General features: G+C 50.2%; 1 protein-coding gene across 2 annotated transcripts in view; it reads left to right on the top strand.

Moving 5' to 3' along the window:
• The window catches only part of SLK (STE20 like kinase), a 170782-nt gene that overhangs the window by 144609 nt on the left and 1766 nt on the right, over positions 1-24407 (top strand). For both annotated transcript variants that reach the window (XM_075348523.1, XM_075348524.1), the window contains 3 exons: positions 6988-7113; positions 8201-8314; positions 21236-24407. The exon at positions 21236-24407 is cut by the window's right edge and continues 1766 nt beyond it. In XM_075348523.1, coding sequence (XP_075204638.1) covers positions 6988-7113; positions 8201-8314; positions 21236-21382 — 387 coding nt within the window. In that variant the 3' untranslated portion in view covers positions 21383-24407. The remainder of the gene's footprint in view (positions 1-6987; positions 7114-8200; positions 8315-21235) is intronic.

Genomic DNA, 24407 nt, shown 5'->3' on the forward strand with positions numbered 1-24407 from the left:
GTCAGACACGCACGCATAGCTCCATTGTTTTTAGTCAGCAGCAGCTGCTGACTATGTCGGATGGAAGAAAAGAGGGCCCATACAGGGCTCCCAGCATGCTCCCTTCTCACCCCACTGTATGTCGGAGGTGTTTGTAAGGTTGAGGTACCCATTGCGGGTACGGCGGCTGGAGCCCACATGCTGATTCCTTCCCCATCCCTTTTTACAGGGCTCTGGGTGAAGTGGGATTTACTGGTCTCCAGGCACTGAGACCGTGCTCCATCTACAGCCCCTGGAGAAGATGCTGGATGGAGCGGAGTACATCAGGGACATGGCCCTGCTTCCTCAAGGTACTCTGTGTCCCCGTGCATTTGGCGCTCACACCGCAGCATGCTGGGTGTTGTAGTGCGCCGGGGACATTAGCGCTGCGGCGCTTGTGCCATAGCCTCATTCAGCTTCGCTGAAGCAGGCACACTTTTGGGAAAAGGTCGCGCCGGCCGCTGGGACTGCGGCGCGGCTGGCACTTGTGGTGCGCCGGGGACTTCAGCGCGGGCCGCGCTTTTACGGCGGCCGCGCTGATAACTCGAGTCCCCGGCTTTTGCGGCCTATTTCCGTTCGTTCCCGCCCCCGGACCTGCCAGTCAGGAGAGGGGCGGGACGCTGGTCAGTGCATCAGCGCTGAGGGCTGGAGTCGTTTTTACATACTCCAGCCCTCACAATAGGCACAGAGGGGACACTGTTTCCCGCACTTTTGTTTGGGAACTCCCACGGACCGCCCCTCTCCACAGACGCCGGCAGCCATTCCTGCTGACACGCTGAGCTGCAGAGGGGAGCCGGGGAGACCCAGACAAGGAATTCTGCGCCTCTTACCCGCTATTCAGCGGGCGGTAAGCAGCCCTTTGGGCTCACCCCCTCTTGTGCCAGTAGTAATCTTAGTATTTTGTTCCTGCAAATACTTTGTACTGCATAGCGCTTGTCGCCCTTTGGCTATAGACTCTCTCACATTGCAGAGAGCCAACAGCATGTCGTCCGCAAAACGCAAGGGTGCCAAGGCAAAGACATTATATGCCTCCTGTACCGCATGTGGGACTTTTCTACCGGCAGGCTCCACTGACCCCCATTGTGTGCAGTGCTCGGCCCCTGCGGCGCTTGCACAGTCGGGACCTCTGCTGGACGTGACCCAGGGTGTACCACCTGTGAATGCTGTCCAGGTGACAGGAACTGAGTTTACAGCTTTTGCTGACAGAATGTCTCTCACTATGTCACAAATTCTTGACGCATTGCGAGCTAGGCCTGTACTTCAGGCCACGGACACTGTGCAATCATTGCCCCCTGGTCCCCCTCAGCTGAATTACCTCCAAGCTCCGGGACGGGCACATACACCTCAGGGTGAAGACTCTGACTCGGACGATGGCCCCAGGCAACCTAAGCGGGCTCGCTATGAGGGGCCTTCACATTCATCTCAATGGTCAGGATCCCAGCGAGATGAATCTATGGGTGATGAAGCGGACGTCACTGATCAGGATTCTGATCCTGGGACCGCTCTCAATCTAGATACACCAGATGGTGACGCCATAGTTAATGATCTTATAGCGTCCATCAATAAGATGTTAAATATTTCCCCACCAGCTCCTCCTGTAGAGGAGTCAGCTTCGCAGCACGAGAAAATCCATTTCAGATATCCTAAGCGTACATTAAGCACTTTTCTGGACCACGCTGACTTTAGAGACGCAATCCAGAAACCCCACGCTTATCCGGAAAGGCGTTTTTCTAAACGGCTTAAAGATACACGCTATCCTTTTCCCCCTGAGGTGGTCAAGGGTTGGACCCAGTGTCCAAAAGTGGATCCTCCAATTTCCAGGCTTGCAGCTAGATCCTTGGTTGCAGTTGAAGATGGAGCGGCACTTAAAGATGCCACTGACAGGCAGATGGAGCTCTGGCTGAAATCCATCTATGAAGCGATTGGAGCGTCGTTAGCGCCATCTTTTGCTGCCGTATGGGCACTCCAAGCTATCTCAGCCGGGCTTGTGCAAGTCGACTCAGTCACACGTGCATTTGCCCCGCAGGTAGCACCATTGACCTCGCAAATGTCGGCATTCGCGTCGTACGCGATTAATGCTGTTCTTGACGCTACAAGCCGCACGGCAGTGGCGTCAGCCAACTCCGTTGTTTTGCGTAGGGCCCTGTGGTTGAGACATTGGAAGGCAGATTCTCATTCCAAGAAGTGCTTAACCAATTTGCCTTTTTCTCGTGACCGATTGTTTGGAGAGCGTTTGGATGAAATCATCAAACACTCCAAGGGTAAGGACTCATCCTTACCGCAACACAGACAAAACAAACCCCAACAGAGGAAGGGTCAGTCTGGTTATCGGTCCTTTCGAGGACCGGGCAGGTCCCAATTCGCCTCGTCAAAAAAGACTCAAAAAGACCAGAGACGCTCAGATTCTTGGAGGTCTCAGTCACGCCCAAAAAGGACAGCCGGAGGAACCGTTGCCAAGACGGCGTCCTCCTGACTTGCAGTCTCCGATTCCCACACCCTCGGTCGGTGGGAGGCTTTCCCACTTTGGCGACATTTGGCTGTCACGCGTCAAAGACCGTTGGGTGAGGGATATTCTGTCTCACGGGTACAGGATAGAGTTCAGTTCTCGTCCGCCAACTCGTTTCTTCACAACTTCTCCACCACCAGACCGGGCCGATGCTCTGTTGCAGGCGGTGGCCGCTCTAAAGGCGGAAGGAGTGGTGACCCCCGTCCCTCTTCAGGAACAAGGTCACGGTTTTTACTCCAATCTGTTTGTAGTTCCAAAAAAGGACGGATCGTATCGACCCGTCCTGGATCTAAAGTTGCTCAACAGACACGTAAAAGTCAGGAGGTTCCGGATGGAATCCCTACGCTCCGTCATAGCCTCAATGTCTCAAGGAGATTTTCTAGCATCAATAGATATCAAAGATGCGTATCTCCACGTGCCGATTGCGCCAGAGCATCAGCGTTTCCTACGCTTCGTCATACACGACGAACACCTGCAGTTCGTAGCGTTACCTTTCGGTCTGGCAACAGCCCCCCGGGTCTTCACCAAGGTCATGGCAGCAGTAGTAGCTGTTCTGCACTCGCAGGGTCACTCGGTCATCCCGTATCTAGACGACCTGCTTATAAAGGCACCCTCTCAAGAGGCATGCCAACACAGTCTGAAGGTGGCACTAGACACTCTCCAGAGTTTCGGATGGATTATCAACTTTCCAAAGTCGCATCTCATCCCGACCCAATCTCTGACTTATCTTGGCATGGAGTTTCATACTCTCTCAGCGATAGTGAAGCTTCCACTGGACAAGCAGTGTTCGCTAAGGACAGGAGTGCAATCTCTCCTTCAGAGCCAGTCGCACTCACTGAGGCGCCTCATGCATTTCCTAGGAAAGATGGTAGCAGCAATGGAGGCGGTCCCGTTCGCGCAGTTTCATCTGCGCCCTCTACAATGGGACATTCTCCGCCAATGGGACGGGAAGTCGACGTCCCTCGACAGGACTGTCTCCCTCTCTCAGACTGCCAAGGACTCTCTGCGTTGGTGGCTTCTCCCCACCTCATTGTCACAGGGAAAGTCGTTCCTTCCTCCGTCCTGGGCAGTGGTCACGACGGATGCGAGCCTATCAGGGTGGGGAGCGGTGTTTCTCCACCACAGGGCTCAGGGGACGTGGACTCAGGAAGAGTCCACCCTGCAGATCAATGTTCTGGAAATCAGAGCAATCTACCTTGCTCTGCGAGCCTTCCAACAATGGCTGGAAGGCAAGCAGATTCGGATTCAGTCGGACAATTCCACGTCGGTGGCGTACATCAACCACCAAGGGGGAACACGCAGTCGCCAAGCCTTTCAGGAAGTCCGGCGGATTTTGACGTGGGTGGAAAGCAAAGCGTCCACCATATCCGCAGTTCACATCCCAGGCGTGGAAAACTGGGAAGCAGACTTTCTCAGTCGCCAGGGCATGGACGCAGGAGAATGGTCCCTTCACCCGGACGTGTTTCAGCAGATCTGTTGCCGCTGGGGGACGCCGGACGTCGATCTGATGGCGTCACGGCACAACAACAAGGTCCCAGTTTTTATGGCACGGTCTCACGATCACCGAGCGCTGGCGGCAGACGCCTTGGTTCAGGATTGGTCGCAATTCCGACTCCCCTATGTGTTCCCACCTCTAGCATTGTTACCCAGAGTTCTCCGGAAAATCAGGTCCGACTGCCATCGAGCCATTCTCGTCGCTCCAGACTGGCCAAGAAGGTCGTGGTACCCGGATCTGTGGCATCTCACGGTAGGCCAACCGTGGGCACTACCAGACCGTCCAGATTTGCTGTCTCAAGGGCCGTTTTTCCATCTGAATTCTGCGGCCCTGAACCTGACTGTGTGGCCATTGAGTCCTGGATCCTAGCGGCCTCCGGTTTATCTCATGAAGTTGTTGCCACAATGAGACAGGCTAGAAAACCATCCTCAGCTAAGATATATCACAGGACGTGGAAGATATTCTTAGCTTGGTGCTTGGCTCAAGGGTTTTCTCCCTGGCCATTTGCATTGCCAATTTTTCTTTCCTTCCTGCAGTCTGGGTTGGAAAAAGGTTTGTCGCTTAGCTCTCTTAAGGGTCAAGTCTCCGCGCTATCCGTATTCTTTCAGAAGCGCTTGGCACGACTTTCTAAAGTACGCACGTTTCTCCAAGGAGTTTGTCATATCGTTCCTCCTTACAGACGGCCATTGGAACCCTGGGATCTGAACAAGGTTCTCATTGCTCTCCAGAAGCCGCCTTTCGAGCCTTTGAAAGAGGTTTCCCTTTCTCGGCTTTCACAAAAAGTAGTTTTTCTTGTGGCGGTCACGTCTCTTCGAAGAGTGTCCGAGCTAGCGGCGTTATCTTGCAAATCTCCCTTCCTGGTGTTTCACCAAGACAAGGTAGTACTGCGTCCAATTCCAGAGTTTTCTCCCAAGGTGGTTTCTTCCTTTCATCTCAATCAGGATATCACTTTGCCATCTTTGTGTCCGCATCCAGTTCACCAATTTGAAAAAGGTTTACATCTGTTGGACCTGGTGAGAGCACTCAGGATTTACATTTCTCGCACGGCGTCTCTACGCCGTTCTGATGCGCTCTTTGTCCTAGTCGCTGGTCAGCATAAGGGATCGCAAGCTTCCAAATCCACCCTGGCGCGGTGGATCAAGGAACCAATTCTTCACACATACCGTTCTGCTGGGCTTCCGATTCCATCTGGACTGAAGGCCCATTCTACCAGAGCCGTTGGTGCGTCCTGGGCATTGCGGCATCAGGCTACGGCTCAGCAGGTGTGCCAGGCGGCTACCTGGTCGAGTCTGCACACGTTTACCAAACACTATCAAGTGCATACCTACGCTTCGGCAGATGCCAGCCTAGGTAGACAGGTCCTTCAGGCGGCGGTGGCCCACCTGTAGGAAAGGGCTGTCTGACAGCCCGTTCATGTGGTATCTTTTTACCCACCCAGGGACTGCTTTTGGACGTCCCACTGTCTGGGTCTCCCAATTAGGAGCGAAAAAGAAGAAGGGAATTTTGTTTACTTACCATAAATTCCTTTTCTTCTAGCTCCAATTGGGAGACCCAGCACCCGCCCTATTTGTTCTTAGGGTTTCGTTTTTCGGGTGCACATGTTGTTCATGTTGTTTCTTAAGTTCTCCGATCTTGTTATCGGATTGAATTTGTTTTTGAAACTGTTATTGGCTTTCCTCCTCCTTGCTTTGGTACTAAAACTGAGGAATCCGTACTCCTACGGGAGGGTGTATAGCCAGAAGGGGAGGGGCCTTACACTTTTAAGTGTAGTTCTTTGTGCGGCCTCCAGAGGCAGTAGCTATACACCCACTGTCTGGGTCTCCCAATTGGAGCTAGAAGAAAAGGAATTTACGGTAAGTAAACAAAATTCCCTTCTTTCTTAAGAAAAATCCGCACCCTCTGGCAGAATACCGCACTCGTGGTAAAACCGCACCCGCGTTTTTGCTGCGATTTGACGCGTTTTTGCTGCATTTTTTCCACGGGTTGGTCCCTGCGGTTTTTTACCATTATCTATGGCAAAAACCGCAGGCACCTGCAGAAAAGAAGTGACATGCACATTAATTCCGCGTGTAAATCTGCAGGTATAAAAAAACGCAGTGTGCGCACAGCATTTTTTAATACCCATAGGTTTTGCTGGGGAATGACTGCAGAAATGTTAGACACATTTTCTGCAGCAAATCCGCGGTAAATCCGCAGCATGCGCACATAGCCTTATAGTCCAATACCTCATCAAAATGCACAGTCCCACCTGCTTTGGAGGTAGAAATGGCCCCCATACCTCTTTGGGCCCCTGTCCGGTTGCACCACCAGGTTGCACCAATAATATGTCCACCCCTGTATCTAAAGTTTCACAATTGCGACAACGTCCTGGTTGTCTGGAGATGTAATGCAGCGTCTGTAGACTTCTATACAAGTGTTCAATCCAAATTTCCCCTAATGACAAAACATTTCCAGCCATGTACCCCATGGATGCACTCCGTTATAAAGGGGAACCCAATCAGGAGTCGCCATCAGCAGTTCTGACCTTCTTAAAAGGCAGTAGGCAATCTGGGGCGACACTTGTAATGTAAACGGTGTGATGGAGCGGGTGCTGGACATGGCTACGGACACCAAAAATTAAGAAAAATCCGTGCTCATAGCTCACAGGACAACATGTGCTACTTATTTAGAACTTGTCCTAAAGTACAATAGACGTGCATATGACCCCAAAATGAATACCCACTGTGCCAGACATCCTAAATAAAAACAGACCCCCAGCCAAGCCTTCTGAATATAGAGGCCTGTCCTGTATACCCATGCCAGGCCAGGCCTGTATACCCATTCCAAGCCTGGCCTGCCCTGTATACAAACACCACCCTTATATACTGACCCTAGACGAACAGTTTATTTGCAGACTTTAGATTTTTAGATGGAAGTAATAGTCATCTGAAAATGTTTGTTTTTTTGTTTTTTTTTGTGTTTTTTGCAGTTTGCCGTTCAAGAAGATAAAAGACAGAAGAACGAGAGATTGGCTCAGCATCAGAAGCACGAGAACCAGATGCGGGATCTGCAGCTTCAATGTGACGCCAACATCCGGGAGCTACAACAGCTACAGGTATATAGTGTCCTACAGACAGAGCGAAGCTTCTCCTGGTGTCAAAGTATCTGCTCTCGAGAGGGCAAAAATGCTTCACTTGGAGAGGATAGCAAAATGACAGGCCTTAGTTTATCCAAAACTGCGCACTCTGGGGATTAAATGCCGCTGTCAGAGGTTCACCGCAGCATTAGGCTATGTTCCCACGGCACAATGTACCTGTGGACTCTGCCGCAGGTTTGTCCGCAGGTTTCCCGCACCTGCTCCCTGGAATCCGTAGCTATCCATTGCTGCGGGATTCAAGCATTTTTGTTGCGGTAAACCTGCGGGACAAGTGCTGAAATACCTGAGGAATTTCCGCCCTGTATCTCCATAGTGGAAATGCGGGACATCCGCAGATATTGCCGCAGGAATAATTGACATGCAGTTATGTGCGGCCGCGAGAAATCCGCAGCATATTCCGCAGCCGCACATACCGCAGCATTGACACAGCACTCACCAAATCCCATAGTATAACATGGGGTGTGTCTGTACTTGCTTAAATCCGCTGGTACATTGTCCTATGAGCACATAGCCTTCATGTGATTAACAGTAACAACTGGAAAAATCTTTGACCACTGTTGTTACAGATACCGGCTGTATAACAGCAGCAGCGGCCGGATATGGTGTAGGCTCCGCTCCTGAGCCCGCGCCATACTTGTGCATCACACTCCACGGAGGGGTAATTTTCCTGATCACTACTGTACCCTAAATACAGAATATTATTTACATCAAGTTTATGAAAATACCTTAATGTGGTCAGATAAACATGTCATAAGCTGTTGGGGCCTAACCAGACATTCACAACAGACCAGTGATTGTAGTGAATGTGAATTACTGAGGCGGCATACTGGGTCAGCGGCTTCCATTGCTCCCATTCATACAATGGAGAATGACTGTGCGTATGAGGCTACTTGTCTGAAAGGGGAACTCACCTACATTTCTCAGGATATTTGAGGTTCCAGTGGACACCTCTATAGTCAGGTAATACGCTGTAGAGGTCTGTAATGGGGACATGTCGTAACTTGTGGCTAATTGTACTTTTTTTGTTGTTTGGTGTTTTTTTTAGAATGAAAAATGTCACCTGTTAATAGAACACGAAACTCAGAAGCTGAAAGAGCTGGATGAAGAGCATGCGCTGGAGCTGAAGGAGTGGAGGGAGAAACTAAGACCCCGGAAAAAGGTATCCATCTAATGAGCTGTTTGTCTCGCCTAGAGGGGCGATCGCATCACTAATGTCCCATTTCAAATGAGATCCATCAGCTGATCACCCCCCAACTGCCAGCCCCCTTACTACTTACCCCCTTACTACCCTATCAATCTGCCTCTGATAGTGGCCATCATGCATTATCATTGTGATTGCCGGGTTTCTTTACATCTGAATTGTAAGTGATTTACCACTATCTGCCATAGTTACGTATCCTTGATGGCACAGGAGTTTTGCCCGTACAATCCACAGGAGGCGGCGGCTGTAATACACAGCTGATCTCCTGCTGCGTCCGCTCGGTCCGATCCCTTCTCTAACCCCTCACATGCTACGGTCAGTAGTGACACTGGCATATGAGGAGTTTGACAAAGGGAGATCACTCCTTCTATCAGGACAATAGTGGTGTGTAGATGGGTTGTTAAAGGAACTAGAGGCCTAACAATGAGTTTTGTGTTTGCCCTAAACCAGAAGCGGGGTCTAATAGGCTACTTGGTAGTCAAAGACCCAATAGGTTGTGATCAGAGGACTGCAGGATCAAGTCCCTTGTGCGACTAAGTATTGTTCAAATGTAAAAATAAATAAATGTAACCATGAAAGACCCCAAATCCCAGTTTTAATTAGAAATTGTTTGGGGGGAAAAAAAAAAAATCTTCTCAAAAACAATACATTATTTAATTTCGTCATTTTTGTTCCGATCTGTGCTATAAAACTATATTGTTAATTATGCCATAATTTTTTGGGTGGGTGAGTGTAGTCGCTTCATCTATTATGATTGTTTAGCCCTGCCCTTATCTGACGTCTTGAGGTTTCCATCAGTTCTTCTTGGATTGTTCCGTACTTCGCATTTAGTTTTTTTTTTTTTTTGTTTTTTTGTTTTTTTTAAATATTAATCTTTTGTTTATTTTTTGCTCAGATAAATTGATGTTTTATATAATTATTATTTAATGAACTTTAGTTATTATTTCTTTGTCGCTCCATTGGGAGACCCAGACAATTGGGGTGTATAGCTTCTGCCTCCGGAGGCCACACAAAGTATTACACTTTAAAAAGTGTAACCCCTCCCCTCTGCCTATACACCCTCCCGTGCATCACAAGCTCCTCAGTTTTATGCTTTGTGTGGAAGGAGGCACACATCCACTCATGCATTCTCATATTAGTTATATCGGTTGGAAGAAAAGTGGGCCCCACGGGGCCCCTGGCATGTTCCCTTCTCACCCCACTACGTCGGCGGTGCTGTTAAGGTTGAGGTACCCATTGCGGGTACAAAGGCCGGAGCCTCATGCCGTTTTCCTTCACCATCCCTTAGCGGTTCTGGGAGAAGTGGGATCCTGACCGGTCATCCAGTTACTGGGACCGTGCTCCCTCCGCAGCCCCTGTGGGAATCTGCCGGACAGGAGTCTATTTATCCTCAGGGACCGGGCCCTGCATCTCTAAGGTACTCTGTGTCCCCATGGGGGCTGTGCATGGAGCGCCTTCATCCCGGACGCTGCAGCAGCTGCTGATTTGTGAAGACCGGCGGACTTCCGCGCCGACCGCGCCAGCTTGTCGACCGCGGTCTTAAATTTAGTCCCCGGCTTCATTGCAGCCTAGTAGCAAAACTCCCGCCCCCGGGCCTGTCTGTCAGGGGTAAGGGCGGGACTGCCGACCTGACGTCGGTTGTGAGGGCCGGAGCATCCTGTATGTTTCCTCCCCCCTCACTGATCACTGTGGGGACCCCAGATTCCCGCACTTTTCTAGCGCCGCCCACGGCTCCACTCCTCCCCAGAGAGCTCCGGCAGCCATTTTTTTGACATTCTGCCGGTGGAGGATTTCCAGGAAAGAGCTCTGCAACTCATGGAGACCTAAGGCAGGGAATCTGGAGGACACACGCTCCGCTTTTTAGCGGTCGGTAAGCCACACCGGTCACCCGGTGCTGGTCCCCTTAGGGTGCCGGAATAGATACTATATATATATATATATATATATATATATATATATATATATATATATATATATATATATATATATATATATATATATATATATAACACTATATATATATATATATATATACATATATATATATTTCTGTTCGGTCGGGCTATATACCTTTTCCCATATACCCTCAGTGATCACTCTCCTAGGAGACAACAGCATGTCGTCCACAAGGAGCAAGGGTGCCAAGGCACAGGGTTATTTTGCGACCTGTACCTCTTGTGCGGCTATGTTACCTGCGGGTTCCACCTACCCTCACTGTGAGCAATGCTCGACCCCTGTTTTGCTTGCTCAGCCGGAGCCTCGGTCACTAGTGGGCCCCCCGGCTCAGGTAGACCCCCCTGCTCCCCCTGTCCAGGCGGCAGGGACAGAGTTTGCCGTTTTTGCTGAGAAACTCTCTGAGTCACTTTCACAATCCATGGCTCAGTCTATGGACAAATGGTCTGCCAAGCTGCTTGAAGCTTTGCAGTCCAGACCGGTCCTTCCACAGACCCCGGGCCCTGTTGGATCGTCCCCTCCAGGCCCCTCTCTGTCCGCGCCGCAGTGCGCTCCCAGGGGGGGCTCCAGGTCTCACGTGGAGGACTCCTGCCCGGACCACAGTCCCAGACCGGCTAAGCGGGCTCGCTGGGAATCTTCCCCGACTTCTTCACGCTGCTCGGCTTCCCAGCTTGAGGACTCTCTGGAGGACGAGGCGGACGTCGCAGCTCAGGGCTCTGACCCTGACGTTGCTCTCAATCTTGATACACCTGAAGGGGACGCCATAGTAAATGACCTTATCTCGTCCATCAACCAGGTGTTAGATATATCTCCCCCGCCGCCACCTGTAGAGGAGTCGACTTCTCAGCAGGAGAAACACCAGTTTCGGTTCCCTAAACGTACACGGAGTGCGTTTTTCGATCACTCTAACTTCAGAGATGCTGTCCAGAAGCCCAGAGCGGTTCCGGACAAGCGCTTTACTAAGCGCCTTACTGACACACGTTACCCCTTCCCCTCTGACGTTGTTAAGGGTTGGGCTCAATGTCCCAAGGTGGATCCTCCAGTCTCTAGATTGGCGGCTAGATCTGTGGTATCGGTTGCAGATGGCTCATCGCTAAAAGATGCCACTGACAGGCAGAGCTCCTGGTGAAATCCATCTATGAAGCCACGGGCGCGTCTTTTGCCCCGGCTTTTGCAGCCGTGTGGGCACTCCAAGCTATCTCAGCTTGTCTGGTTGAGATTAATGCAGTCACACGTAATTCTGCTCCGCAGGTTGCGTCTTTGACTTCTCAGGCGTCAGCTTTTTCTTCCTACGCCATGAACGCAGTTCTAGACTCTGCTAGCCGTACAGCGGTGGCATCCGCTAATTCTGTGGCAGTCCGCAGGGCCATGTGGCTGCGCGAATGGAAGGCAGACTCGGCTTCCAAGAGGTTCTTAACCGGTTTGCCGTTTTCTGGCGACCGATTGTTTGGCGAGCGATTGGATGAGATTATTAAGGAATCCAAGGGAAAGGACTCCTCCTTACCCCAGTCCAAACCGAAGAGACCTCAGCAACGGAAAATACAATCGAGGTTTCGGTCCTTTCGTCCCTCCGCCAAGCCCCAATCCTCTTCGTCCAACAGGCCGGAGAAAGGCCAGAGGAACTCCTATGCGTGGCGGGCTAAGCCACGCCCCCAAAAACCCGCCGGAGGCAATGCCTCCAAGGCGGCCTCTTCATGACTCTCGGCATCCCCGAACCGCATCCTCGGTCGGTGGCAGGCTCTCCCGCTTTTGCGACGCCTGGTGGCCACATGTTCAAGACCGATGGGTGAGAGACATTCTGTCTCACGGTTACAGGATAGAGTTCAGCTCTCGTCCCCCGACTCGTTTCTTCATAGCCTCTCCGCCCCCCGCGCGGGCCGATGCACTTTTTCAGGCGGTGGACGCTCTGAAGACAGAAGGAGTTGTGATCCCTGTTCCCCCCCAGGAACATGGTCGCGGCTTTTACTCCAACTTGTTCGTGGTGCCAAAGAAGGACGGTTCGTTCCGTCCCGTTCTGGACCTCAAACTACTCAACAGACATGTGAGCATCAGACGGTTTCGGATGGAATCTCTCCGCTCGGTCATCGCGTCGATGTCACAAGGAGACTTCCTAGCATCGATCGACATCAAGGATGCTTATCTCCATGTGCCGATCGCACCCGAACATCAACGTTTTTTACGTTTCGCCATCGGGGACGAACACCTTCAATTCGGGGCATTGCCTTTCGGCCTGGCGACAGCCCCACGGGTGTTCACCAAGGTCATGGCATCTGTTGTGGCGGTCCTACACTCTCAGGGCCACTCGGTGATTCCCTACTTAGACGATCTTCTGGTCAGGGCACCCTCTCAGATGGCGTGTCAAAACAGCCTTACCGTCGCTCTGGCGACGCTCCAGCAGTTCGGGTGGATCATCAACTTCCCAAAATCCAAGTTGACACCGACCCAATCACTGACTTACCTTGGGATGGAGTTTCATACTCAGTCAGCGGTAGTCATGCTACCGCTGGACAAACAGCTTTCTCTGCAGGCAGGGGTGCAATCTCTTCTTCGGGGTCAGTCACACCCCTTGAGGCGTCTCATGCACTTCCTGGGGAAGATGGTGGCAGCGATGGAGGCAGTGCCCTTCGCGCAATTCCATCTGTGGCCACTCCAGTGGTCAGGATTGGTCGCAGTTTCGACTGCCTTATGTATTTCCTCCTCTGGCGATGCTGCCCAGAGTGCTGCGCAAAATCAGGTCCGACTGTCGTCGCGCCATTCTCGTCGCCCCAGACTGGCCGAGGCGGTCGTGGTACCCGGATCTGTGGCATCTCACGGTGGGTCAACCGTGGGCGCTCCCAGACCGCCCAGACTTGCTGTCACAAGGGCCGTTTTTCAATCTGAATTCTGTGGCCCTCAACCTGACTGTGTGGCCATTGAGTCCTGGCTCCTAGCGTCCTCAGGGTTATCTCAAGATGTCATTGCCACCATGAGACAGGCCAGGAAACCAACGTCCGCCAAGATCTATCACAGGTCTTGGAGGATCTTCTTATCCTGGTGCTCTGATAATGGTTTTACTCCCTGGCCCTTTGCCTTACCCACTTTTCTTTCATTCCTCCAATCCGGAATGGACAAGGGTTTGTCTCTCGGCTCTCTCAAGGGACAAGTCTCGGCGCTATCCGTATTTTTTCAAAAGCGTTTAGCCAGGCTTCCGCAGGTCCGCACGTTCCTGCAGGGAGTTTGCCACATAGTCCCACCTTATAAGCGTCCGCTGGAACCCTGGGACCTTAACAGGGTGCTAACGGCTCTTCAGAAACCACCTTTCGAGCCGCTGCGGGATGTCTCTTTATCACGTCTTTCGCAGAAGGTGGCATTTCTAGTGGCAGTTACATCGCTCCGTAGAGTGTCGGAGCTGGCAGCGCTGTCCTGGTTTTTCACCAGGATAAGGTGGTTCTGCGTCCTGTTCCGGAATTTCTCCCTAAGGTGGTATCTCCTTTTCATCTCAATCAGGATATCTCCTTACCTTCATTTCTTTGTCGCTCCATTGGGAGACCCAGACAATTGGGTGTATAGCTTCTGCCTCCGGAGGCCACACAAAGTATTACACTTAAAAGTGTAAAGCCCCTCCCCTTCTGCCTATACACCCCCCGTGCATCACGGGCTCCTCAGTTTTTATGCTTTGTGCGAAGGAGGCTGACATCCACGCATAGCTCCACATCTTAGTCAGCAGCAGCTGCTAACTATGTCGGATGGAAGAAAAGAGGGCCCATAACAGGGCCCCCAGCATGCTCCCTTCTCACCCCACTCTAGTCGGCGGTGTTGTTAAGGTTGAGGTACCCATTGCGGGTACATAGGCAGGAGCCACATGCTGTTTTCCTTCCCCATCCCTTAATGGGCTCTGGGTGAAGTGGGATCCTAATCGGTCTCCAGGAACAGGGGACCGTGCTCCCTCCGCAGCCCCTGGGGAATCTGCTGGACAGGAGCCGGGTATCGTCAGGGACAAGGCCCTGCTACTTTGAGGTACTCTGTGTCCCCGTGGGGACCGCGCATGGAGCGCTTGTGCCATATACACTGCAGCACTGCTGGGTGTGTTAGTGCGCCGGGGACTACCGCGCCGGCCGCGCTTATATGCCGGCCGCGCTTATAACTTTAGTCCCCGGCTTTTGCGGCCTAGTATCGCATATTCCCGCCCCCAGGCCTGTCAGTCAGGGGAAGGGCGGGACGCTGTACAGGACGTCAGCGCTGAGGGCTGGAGCATACTCTGTATCCTCCTCCCCCCTCATTCAGCACAGTGGGGCTCCAGATTCCCGCACTTTCTAGAGCACGCCCACGGCCCCCTCCTCCCCACAGAACGCCGGCAGCCATTCCTGTCAGCACTTCTAACGCTGGAGAGGAAAGACAACAGGCTCTGGGAGGCTCAGGCAGGGAATCTGGTGATCACACAACCGCTTTTTAGCGGTCGGTAAGCAGCACCTGAGGTGCTGGCCCCACTGAGTGCCGGAGTGTACATATATATATATGCTTATATGCTATACATTTACACTGTTCGGTCGCACTGTTGATTTTTGGCTATATACCCTCCTGGATTGTACTCAGAGGAGACAACAGCATGTCGTCCGCAAAAAGCAAGGGTGCCAAAGCACAGGCTTACTTTGCAACCTGTACTTCATGTGCGGCTATACTACCGGCAGGTTCCACTGACCCTCATTGTGTGCAATGCTCGGCCCCTGTGGCACTTACTCAGCCGGAGCCTCTGCTACTGGTGGCCCAGGTGGAACCACCTGCTACCACTGTCCAGGTGACAGGGACGGAGTTTGCAGTATTTGCTGACAAACTGTCTGAGAGTATGGATAAATGGTCTGCTAGGATACTTGAAGCCTTACAGTCCAGACCGGTGACTCAGGCCCCGGGCACAGTTCAATCATTGACCTCAGGCCCCCCTCAATTGGAGCAGCAAAGTGCTCCTGGGGTGACCCATGGATCCCGGGGTGAGGTCTCTGACATGGACCGCAGTCCCAGGCCGCCTAAGCGGGCTCGCTGGGAAATTCACTCGACTTCATCACACTATTCAGGGTCTCAGCAGGAGGACTCTCTGGATGATGAAGCGGAGGTAGCAGATCAGGATTCTGATCCTGAGACCGCTCTCAACCTGGATACACCTGATGGTGACGCCATAGTGAATGACCTTATAGCAACCATCAATCAGGTGTTGGATATTTCTCCACCAGCTCCTACAATTGAGGAGTCAGCTTCTCAGCAGGAGAAATTCCGTTTCAGGTCTCCCAATCGTACATTGAGTATGTTTCTGGATCACTCTGACTTCAGAGAGGCAGTCCAGAAACACCGAGCTTGTCCAGATAAGCGTTTTTCCAAGCGCCTTAAGGATACACGTTATCCCTTCCCCCCTGACGTTGTCAAGGGCTGGGCTCAGTGTCCTAAGGTGGATCCTCCTGTCTCCAGACTGGCGGCTAGATCCATAGTTGCAGTGGAAGATGGGGCTTCACTCAAGGATGCCACTGACAGACAGATGGAGCTATGGTTGAAATCCATCTATGAAGCTATCGGCGCGTCTTTTGCTCCAGCATTCGCAGCCGTCTGGGCACTCCAAGCTATCTCAGCTTGTCATGCGCAGATTAATGCAGTCACACGTACATCTGCTCTGCAAGTGGTGTCCTTAACCTCTCAGGCGTCGGCGTTTGCGTCCTACGCCATTAATGCTGTCCTGGACTCTACGAGCCGTACGGCGGTAGCATCTGCCAATTCGGTGGCAGTCCGCAGGGCCATGTGGCTACGTGAATGGAAGGCAGACTCCGCTTCCAAAAAGTTCTTAACCGGTTTGCCATTTTCTGGCGACCGCCTGTTTGGTGAGCGATTGGATGAACTCATTAAACAATCCAAGGGAAAGGACTCATCCTTACCCCAGTCCAAACCAAACAGACCTCAACCACGGAAGGTACAATCGAGGTTTCGGTCCTTTCGGCCCGCGGGAAGGTCTCAGTTCTCCTCGTCCAAAAGGCCTCAAAAGGATCAGAGGAACTCCGATTCATGGCGGTCTAAGTCACGTCCTAAAAAGACCGCCGGAGGAACCGCTCCCAAGGCGGCCTCCTCATGACTCTCGGCCTCCTCACACCGCATCCTCGGTCGGTGGCAGGCTTTCCCGCTTTTGCGACGCCTGGCTGCCACAGGTAAAAGACCGATGGGTGAGAGTCATTCTATCCCACGGTTACAGGATGGAGTTCAGCTCTCGTCCTCCGACTCGATTTTTCAGAACATCTCCGCCCCCCGAGAGAGCCGATGCTCTTCTTCAGGCGGTGTGCACTCTGAAGGCGGAAGGAGTGGTGATCACTGTTCCTCTTCAGCAACAGGGTCACGGTTTTTACTCCAACTTGTTTGTGGTACCGAAAAAGGACGGATCCTTTTGTCCTGTTCTGGACCTAAAACTGCTCAACAAACACGTAAAAACCAGGCGGTTCCGGATGGAATCGCTCCGCTCCGTCATCGCCTCAATGTCCCAAGGAGACTTCCTGGCATCAATCGACATCAAAGATGCTTATCTCCACGTACCGATTGCACCAGAGCATCAGCGCTTCCTGCGTTTCGCCATAGGAGACGAACACCTTCAGTTCGTGGCACTGCCTTTCGGCCTGGCGACAGCCCCACGGGTCTTCACCAAGGTCATGGCAGCAGTGGTAGCAGTCCTACACTCTCAGGGACACTCGGTGATCCCTTACTTAGACGATCTGCTGGTCAAGGCACCCTCTCAAGTGGCATGCCAACACAGCCTGAACATTGCTCTGGAGACTCTCCAGAGTTTCGGGTGGATCATCAATTTTCCAAAGTCAAATCTGACACCGGCCCAATCACTGACATATCTTGGCATGGAGTTTCATACTCTCTCAGCGATAGTGAAGCTTCCGCTGGACAAACAGCGTTCACTACAGACAGGGGTGCAATCTCTCCTTCAAGGCCAGTCACACCCCCTGAGGCGCCTCATGCACTTCCTAGGGAAGATGGTAGCAGCAATGGAGGCAGTTCCTTTTGCGTAGTTTCACCTGCGTCCACTTCAATGGGACATTCTCCGCAAATGGGACGGGAAGTCGACGTCCCTCGACAGGAACGTCTCCCTTTCACGGGCAGCCAAGGCTTCCCTTCAGTGGTGGCTTCTCCCCAATTCTCTGTCGAAGGGGAAATCCTTCCTTCCCCCATCATGGGCTGTGGTCACGACGGACGCGAGCCTGTCAGGGTGGGGAGCGGTCTTTCTCCACCACAGGGCTCAGGGAACCTGGACTCCGACAGAGTCCTCCCTTCAGATCAATGTTCTGGAGATAAGGGCAGTGTATCTTGCCCTAAAGGCGTTCCAGCCGTGGCTGGAAGGCAAGCAGATCCGAATTCAGTCGGACAACTCCACAGCGGTGGCATACATCAACCACCAAGGGGGAACACGCAGTCGGCAAGCCTTCCAGGAAGTCCGGCGGATTCTGATGTGGGTGGAAGCCACGGCCTCCACCATATCCGCAGTTCACATCCCGGGCGTAGAAAACTGGGAAGCAGACTTTCTCAGTCGCCAGGGCATGGACGCAGGGGAATGGTCCCTTCACCCGGACGTGTTTCAGGAGATCTGTTGCCGCTGGGGGATGCCGGACGTCGACCTAATGGCGTCCCGGCACAACAACAAGGTCCCAACATTCATGGCACGGTCTCAAGATCACAGAGCTCTGGCGGCAGACGCCTTAGTTCAGGATTGGTCGCAGTTTCAACTCCCTTATGTGTTTCCTCCTCTGGCACTGTTGCCCAGAGTGTTACGCAAGATCAGGTCCGACTGCCGCCGCGCCATCCTCGTCGCTCCAGACTGGCCGAGGAGGTCGTGGTACCCGGATCTGTGGCATCTCACGGTGGGCCAACCGTGGGCACTACCAGACCGACCAGACTTGCTGTCCCAAGGGCCGTTTTTCCATCTGAATTCTGCGGCCCTCAACCTGACTGTGTGGCCATTGAGTCCTGGATCCTAGCGTCTTCAGGGTTATCTCAAGAGGTCATTGCCACTATGAGACAGGCTAGGAAACCAACGTCCGCCAAGATCTACCACAGGACGTGGAGGATATTCCTATCTTGGTGCTCTGATCAGGGTTTTTCTCCCTGGCCATTTGCCTTGCCCACTTTTCTTTCCTTCCTTCAATCCGGATTGAAAAAAGGGTTGTCGCTCGGCTCTCTTAAGGGACAAGTCTCAGCGCTCTCTGTGTTTTTTCAGAAGCGCCTGGCCAGACTTCCAAAGGTACGCACGTTCCTGCAGGGGGTTTGTCACATAGTTCCTCCTTACAAGCGGCCGTTAGAACCCTGGGATCTGAACAGGGTGCTGATGGCTCTTCAGAAACCACCTTTCGAGCCAATGAGGGATATTTCTCTCTCACGCCTTTCGCAGAAAGTGGTCTTCCTGGTAGCAGTCACATCACTTCGGAGAGTGTCTGAGCTAGCGGCGCTGTCATGCAAAGCCCCTTTCCTGGTGTTTCACCAGGACAAGGTGGTTCTGCGTCCGGTTCCGGAATTTCTTCCTAAGGTGGTATCCCCCTTTCATCTCAATCAGGATATCTCCTTACCCTCTTTTTGTCCTCATCCAGTTCACCAGTGTGAAAAGGACTTGCACTTGTTAGATCTGGTGAGAGCACTCAGACTCTACATTTCTCGTACGGCGCCCCTGCGCCGCTCGGATGCACTCTTTGTCCTTGTCGCTGGCCAGCGTAAAGGGTCACAGGCTTCCAAATCAACCCTGGCTCGGTGGATCAAGGAACCTATTCTCGAAGCTTACCGATCTTCTGGGCTTCCGGTTCCCTCAGGGCTGAAAGCCCATTCTACCAGAGCCGTGGGTGCGTCCTGGGCTTTGCGGCACCAGGCTACGGCTCAGCAGGTGTGTCAGGCGGCTACCTGGTCGAGCCTGCACACTTTCACGAAACACTATCAGGTGCATACCTATGCTTCGGCGGATGCCAGCCTAGGTAGGCAAGTCCTTCAGGCGGCGGTTGCCCACCTGTAGGAAAGGGCCGTTTTACGGCTCTATTACGAGGTATTATTTTACCCACCCAGGGACTGCTTTTGGACGTCCCAATTGTCTGGGTCTCCCAATGGAGCGACAAAGAAGAAGGGAATTTTGTTTACTTACCGTAAATTCCTTTTCTTCTAGCTCCAATTGGGAGACCCAGCACCCGCCCCTGTTCCCTTCGGGCTGTTGTTCTTTGTGTACACATGTTGTTCATGTTGAATGGTTTCAGTTCTCCGAAATTCCTTCGGATTGAATTTACTTTAAACCAATTTATAACTTTTCCTCCTTCTTGCTTTTGCACCAAAACTGAGGAGCCCGTGATGCACGGGGGGTGTATAGGCAGAAGGGGAGGGGCTTTACACTTTTAAGTGTAATACTTTGTGTGGCCTCCGGAGGCAGAAGCTATACACCCAATTGTCTGGGTCTCCCAATTGGAGCTAGAAGAAAAGGAATTTACGGTAAGTAAACAAAATTCCCTTCTTTGCCCTAATCCAATTCACCAATGTGAAAAGGATTTGCACTCATTAGATCTGGTGAGAGCACTCCGGCTCTACGTGTCTCGCACGGCGCCCCTGCGCCGTTCAGATGCGCTCTTTGTCCTTGTCGCTGGCCAGCGTAAGGGTTCGCAGGCTTCAAAGTCAACCTTGGCTCGGTGGATCAAGGAACCGATTCTTGAAGCCTACCGTTCTTCTGGGCTTCCGCTTCCTTTGGGGCTGAAAGCCCATTCTACCAGAGCCGTGGGTGCGTCCTGGGCATTGCGGCACCGGGCTACGGCTCAACAGGTGTGTCAGGCAGCTACCTGGTCTAGTCTGCACACTTTCACGAAACACTATCAGGTGCATACCTATGCTTCGGCAGACGCCAGTCTAGGTAGGCGAGTCCTTCAGGCGGCGGTTGCCCACCTGTAAGAGGGGGTCGTTTTCGGCTCTTTTTTATCGAGGTATTCTTTTACCCACCCAGGGACTGCTTTTGGACGTCCCAATTGTCTGGGTCTCCCAATGGAGCGACAAAGAAGAAGGGAATTTTGTTTACTTACCGTAAATTCCTTTTCTTCTAGCTCCTATTGGGAGACCCAGCACCCGCCCTGTTCCCTTCGGGCTGGTTGTTCTTTTGTGTACACATGTTGCTCATGTTGAGTTCTTTTGGTTCATGGTTTTCAGTTCTCCGAACATCCTTCGAATTGAATTTACCTTAGACCAATTTATAAGTTTCCTCCTTCCTGCTTTTGCACCAAAACTGAGGAGCTTGTGATGCACGGGAGGGTGTATAGGCAGAGGGGAGGGGTTACACTTTTTAAAGTGTAATACTTTGTGTGGCCTCTGGAGGCAGAAGCTATACACCCAATTGTCTGGGTCTCCCAATAGGAGCTAGAAGAAAAGGAATTTACGGTAAGTAAACAAAATTCCCTTCTTTTAGCTCACTTTTTTGTTTTTCTTTTGCTTCCAATGTTTTTGTGTTTTTATCTTATATGTAAATACGTTCTGTTCTTCTCTTTTTGGATAAATACCTGTCCTGTATTTCTCCTTTGTTGGATATTGCAGGTTAATAATGTATTTGGATTTGTTACTTAGCCGGCAATTAAATGATCAGATTTATATTTTGATAAGATTGGTGGAATTCACCCCTCATAGTTAGTAAGGTCCATGTTATCTTATTGCTTACCAGACACAGCGCCATACAATGAGTAGTGGCTGTGTCTGGTATTGCAGGTCAGGCCGCAGAATACTTATAAGGGTTAAAGTGCCATCTTTCTTAAATTCATGCAGATTCTCTTTATATATTCATAAACCACATCAATCACCATAAAAACTGATGTGACAGAGTAAATAGTATCAGAAGGGGGAGGAGGGAGATGCAGCTGCAGGTTTTCTAACATCCTCACTTTGCTGTTTTTCTAATGATGTTTTTGTTGACAGGCACTAGAGGAGGAATTTGCAAGAAAACTTCAAGAACAGGAAATTTTCTTCAAAATGAGCGGAGAATCCGAATGCCTTAACCCCACGACGCAGAGCCGGATTTCCAAGTTCTACCCTATACCGAGCATGCATTCAACCGGGTCTTAACCCCCTCTGTTTCCTCTGCTTGTTTTCGATGCTTTTATCTCAGCCATGTCACTTTTGGAACTTTTTAGAAAAAGCATGGGTAGTTTTAGATTTTTATTTTTTTTTCTTAAACTGTTTTTAGGCTGTTTATGGTGTTTTTTTCTTTTTTTTTATACTATATAAATATATAAGTTGCTTAATCTAAATTAAATCAGACGTATTGTTTGTACAGCGAGGACACAAGGCTGGCGAAAGACGCTGTCACTTGTGTTTAAGCAAAAAGTTACAAAAATTGGCCATATTTTGTATAATATTTAATATGCAAAAAAAGAAAATGTTTTCATACAAAGGCTGGTATCACACGTTTCTTTCAATCTTCATATCGGACTAGGTGCATGGATTAGATGACTTTTGAATATCGTGAATGCACAATTACATTTTTGTTTCTTTTTGGGGGGAGGGGTGACGTTAACTCATAGGCGACTATAGGACCATTCACTGCTGATAGCAAACTGTTATGCTGGATTATGCTAATCTGGAGTATATTCTGATGGATTAACCTATGTAATCAAGACCGAAAGGGCATAAAGACTAATTGCCACATGATCCCTGATTGATTTAGCTTCCTACAGTGTCCCAGGCTCCTGTATGATTGATTGCTCTCCTGTATGGCTCACCTTCTCACCTACACATGTGATACATCTCCAATACCTCTATTACTTGTAAGCAGATTTTTCTAATTGAAAACTAAATATGGGAGACATATATATATATATATACAAACACATTTTATATACATATATAATGGTGTTCGCTTCGACTTGCGTCAGATGTGTTCTGAGTTCTGATTGCCGAATAAATCTGAATTTCTCCTCCCCTTACACAGCACAACAAATAAACACTTTTTGTCTGCTACTTGGCAAAAACCATGTGCGCTATACTAAATCGAATGCGCTGAATCCAAATCTGAAGTTAGTTTTTTTGTAGCACGTCAGGATATTAAGTTATTCCAATTTTTGTGAAAATTAAAATAAGCAATTAATAAAGATACAGAATCGTTATGTCCCACAGTTTCACAACATGTATTATCATTTTTATTGAAAAAAAAGGATAGGTAAATAAACCAAAAAACTTAAAAATCACTTATAGTAGCTTAAGAAATCGCCTTGAACTCAGCAGAGTACTTTTAAAAGTGCTTCAGGCACTTGCTTTTGCGCTTGTGAGTGATCCTAGTGGCCCGTTGCAAAAACCAGCAGTAATCGCCCATCATGTTGGGGTTAAAGCGACCTGGGTATCTTTTTTCCATAGTAGAAATGTCCTGGTGGAATCTCTCACCATGTTCGTCACTGACATTACCCATATTTGGAGGAAAGAAGTCAAGATGTGAATATAGGAAATGCATTTTCAATGACATTCGGGCACCATGCATTTCGTATGCTTGAAGCATATTGTCTATTAGTTCAGCATAGTTTTCTGCTCTTTCGTTTCCAAGGAAGTTTTGAACTACTACTATAAATGCATCCCATGCAGTTAGTTCAAGTGGGGTGAGTTCTTTCTTGAAGATTTCATCATGGATTAGTTGGTGGATTTCAGGACCAATAAAGATTCCTGCTTTGAGTTTGGCCTCAGTTTTCAATGCACTAAACTTTTCCTTCAGATACTTAAATCCATTCCCTTGACGATCCATTGCTACTACAACATTTTTCATTAGTCCTAGTTTAATGTGAAGAGGTGGAAGATAAACTTTAAGTGGATCGACAAGTGATTCGTGTTGAACATTGTGCTTACCAATCTTATGTTCATCTCTATTGGGCCACCGTTTAATTTTATAATGGTTGTTGTCATCTCGACTGTTCCATAGGCACAGAAAGCACATATGCTTAGTGTAACCTAACTGCAAACCAAGGACTAGTGCAACAACTTTGAGGTCAGCACAAATGTTCCATTGATGTTCTGAATATTTAATCAATTTCAGAATGATCTGCATAGAAGCATAGGTCTCTTTCATTCCAACCGCATGTGCAATGCCTTCAACAATGCCTGAATAGGCGTATGGCCTTTTCTAAGTATAACTCAAAATCTGGACGTGCTGTGCAAATTCTGAGTTCATATTTGGAATCAGCATGTTCAAATTAGTAAAGAACACATGTTTTACCCTCAGTAGCAAAATCATTGTTGTGCTGTGATTGGTGAAACTTGCCACAAGTACTTTGCAAGGTGCTATTGTGATTTGGTGTGATCACAAAGTGCAGCGACCACGACACAAAAGATAACCATGGAGCACGTCTGATAAAGCGGTTCTAACAAGACTCCAACTTGCAATCTTGTTGACCCTTTAAGGGCACAGTGCTCTTTCGCTTCCAGTCTTTCTTCCTGGTGTTGTAACCTATAACCAATAGAAATTACTGGTTTGATTCCTCGCTGGTCCGGCATCCATTCCCACTGTAATATCAGTCTTCATTTTTGGTCCCGCATCCTGGGTGCCTGTATTGTTCATTAAGCCCCAGAATATCACATCAAAGGGCCTTGTAAACACGAAAGGTGCCCAGGATGCCGGGCTGAGCATGCCAGGCACAAAAGTGATGATTGGAACCCACGGTGAACAGGACTGGACGCCGGACTAGTCCACTGGTGAATTGTTATTGCTCATCTCATAACTAGAGATTTTGCTAATCACTTCTCATGACCAAACTCCAATGAACTCAGTGAGGTATCAGATCAGAGACCTACGAAACACCTCCTCCCTCCCACCATCCGCGGCTTTTTTTTGATTCGCCGGCCTAGCACAATGTCACGTGTAACAAAACACGGAAGAAAAAGGTCCTGCACCACCTAGCAGTACCTTTACAGATGCCAAGGACAGCCGAGTCCTCCATGTAAAAGCTGGCAGGGGGATGCTTGTCTTGGAGTAAGTAGAATATCCGAATGATCAATCCAGTAGAGCAGAAAGGACATCACTATCCACCACGTAGCCACAAAGTCATTTATTTCCAATGGACCTGTAGAAGCGTATTCAGGCGCGAAACGGCCGTCATCCATAGAGGGC

The sequence above is a fragment of the Anomaloglossus baeobatrachus genome, chromosome 5 (assembly GCF_048569485.1).
Source record: "Anomaloglossus baeobatrachus isolate aAnoBae1 chromosome 5, aAnoBae1.hap1, whole genome shotgun sequence".
Lineage (NCBI taxonomy): Eukaryota > Metazoa > Chordata > Amphibia > Anura > Aromobatidae > Anomaloglossus > Anomaloglossus baeobatrachus.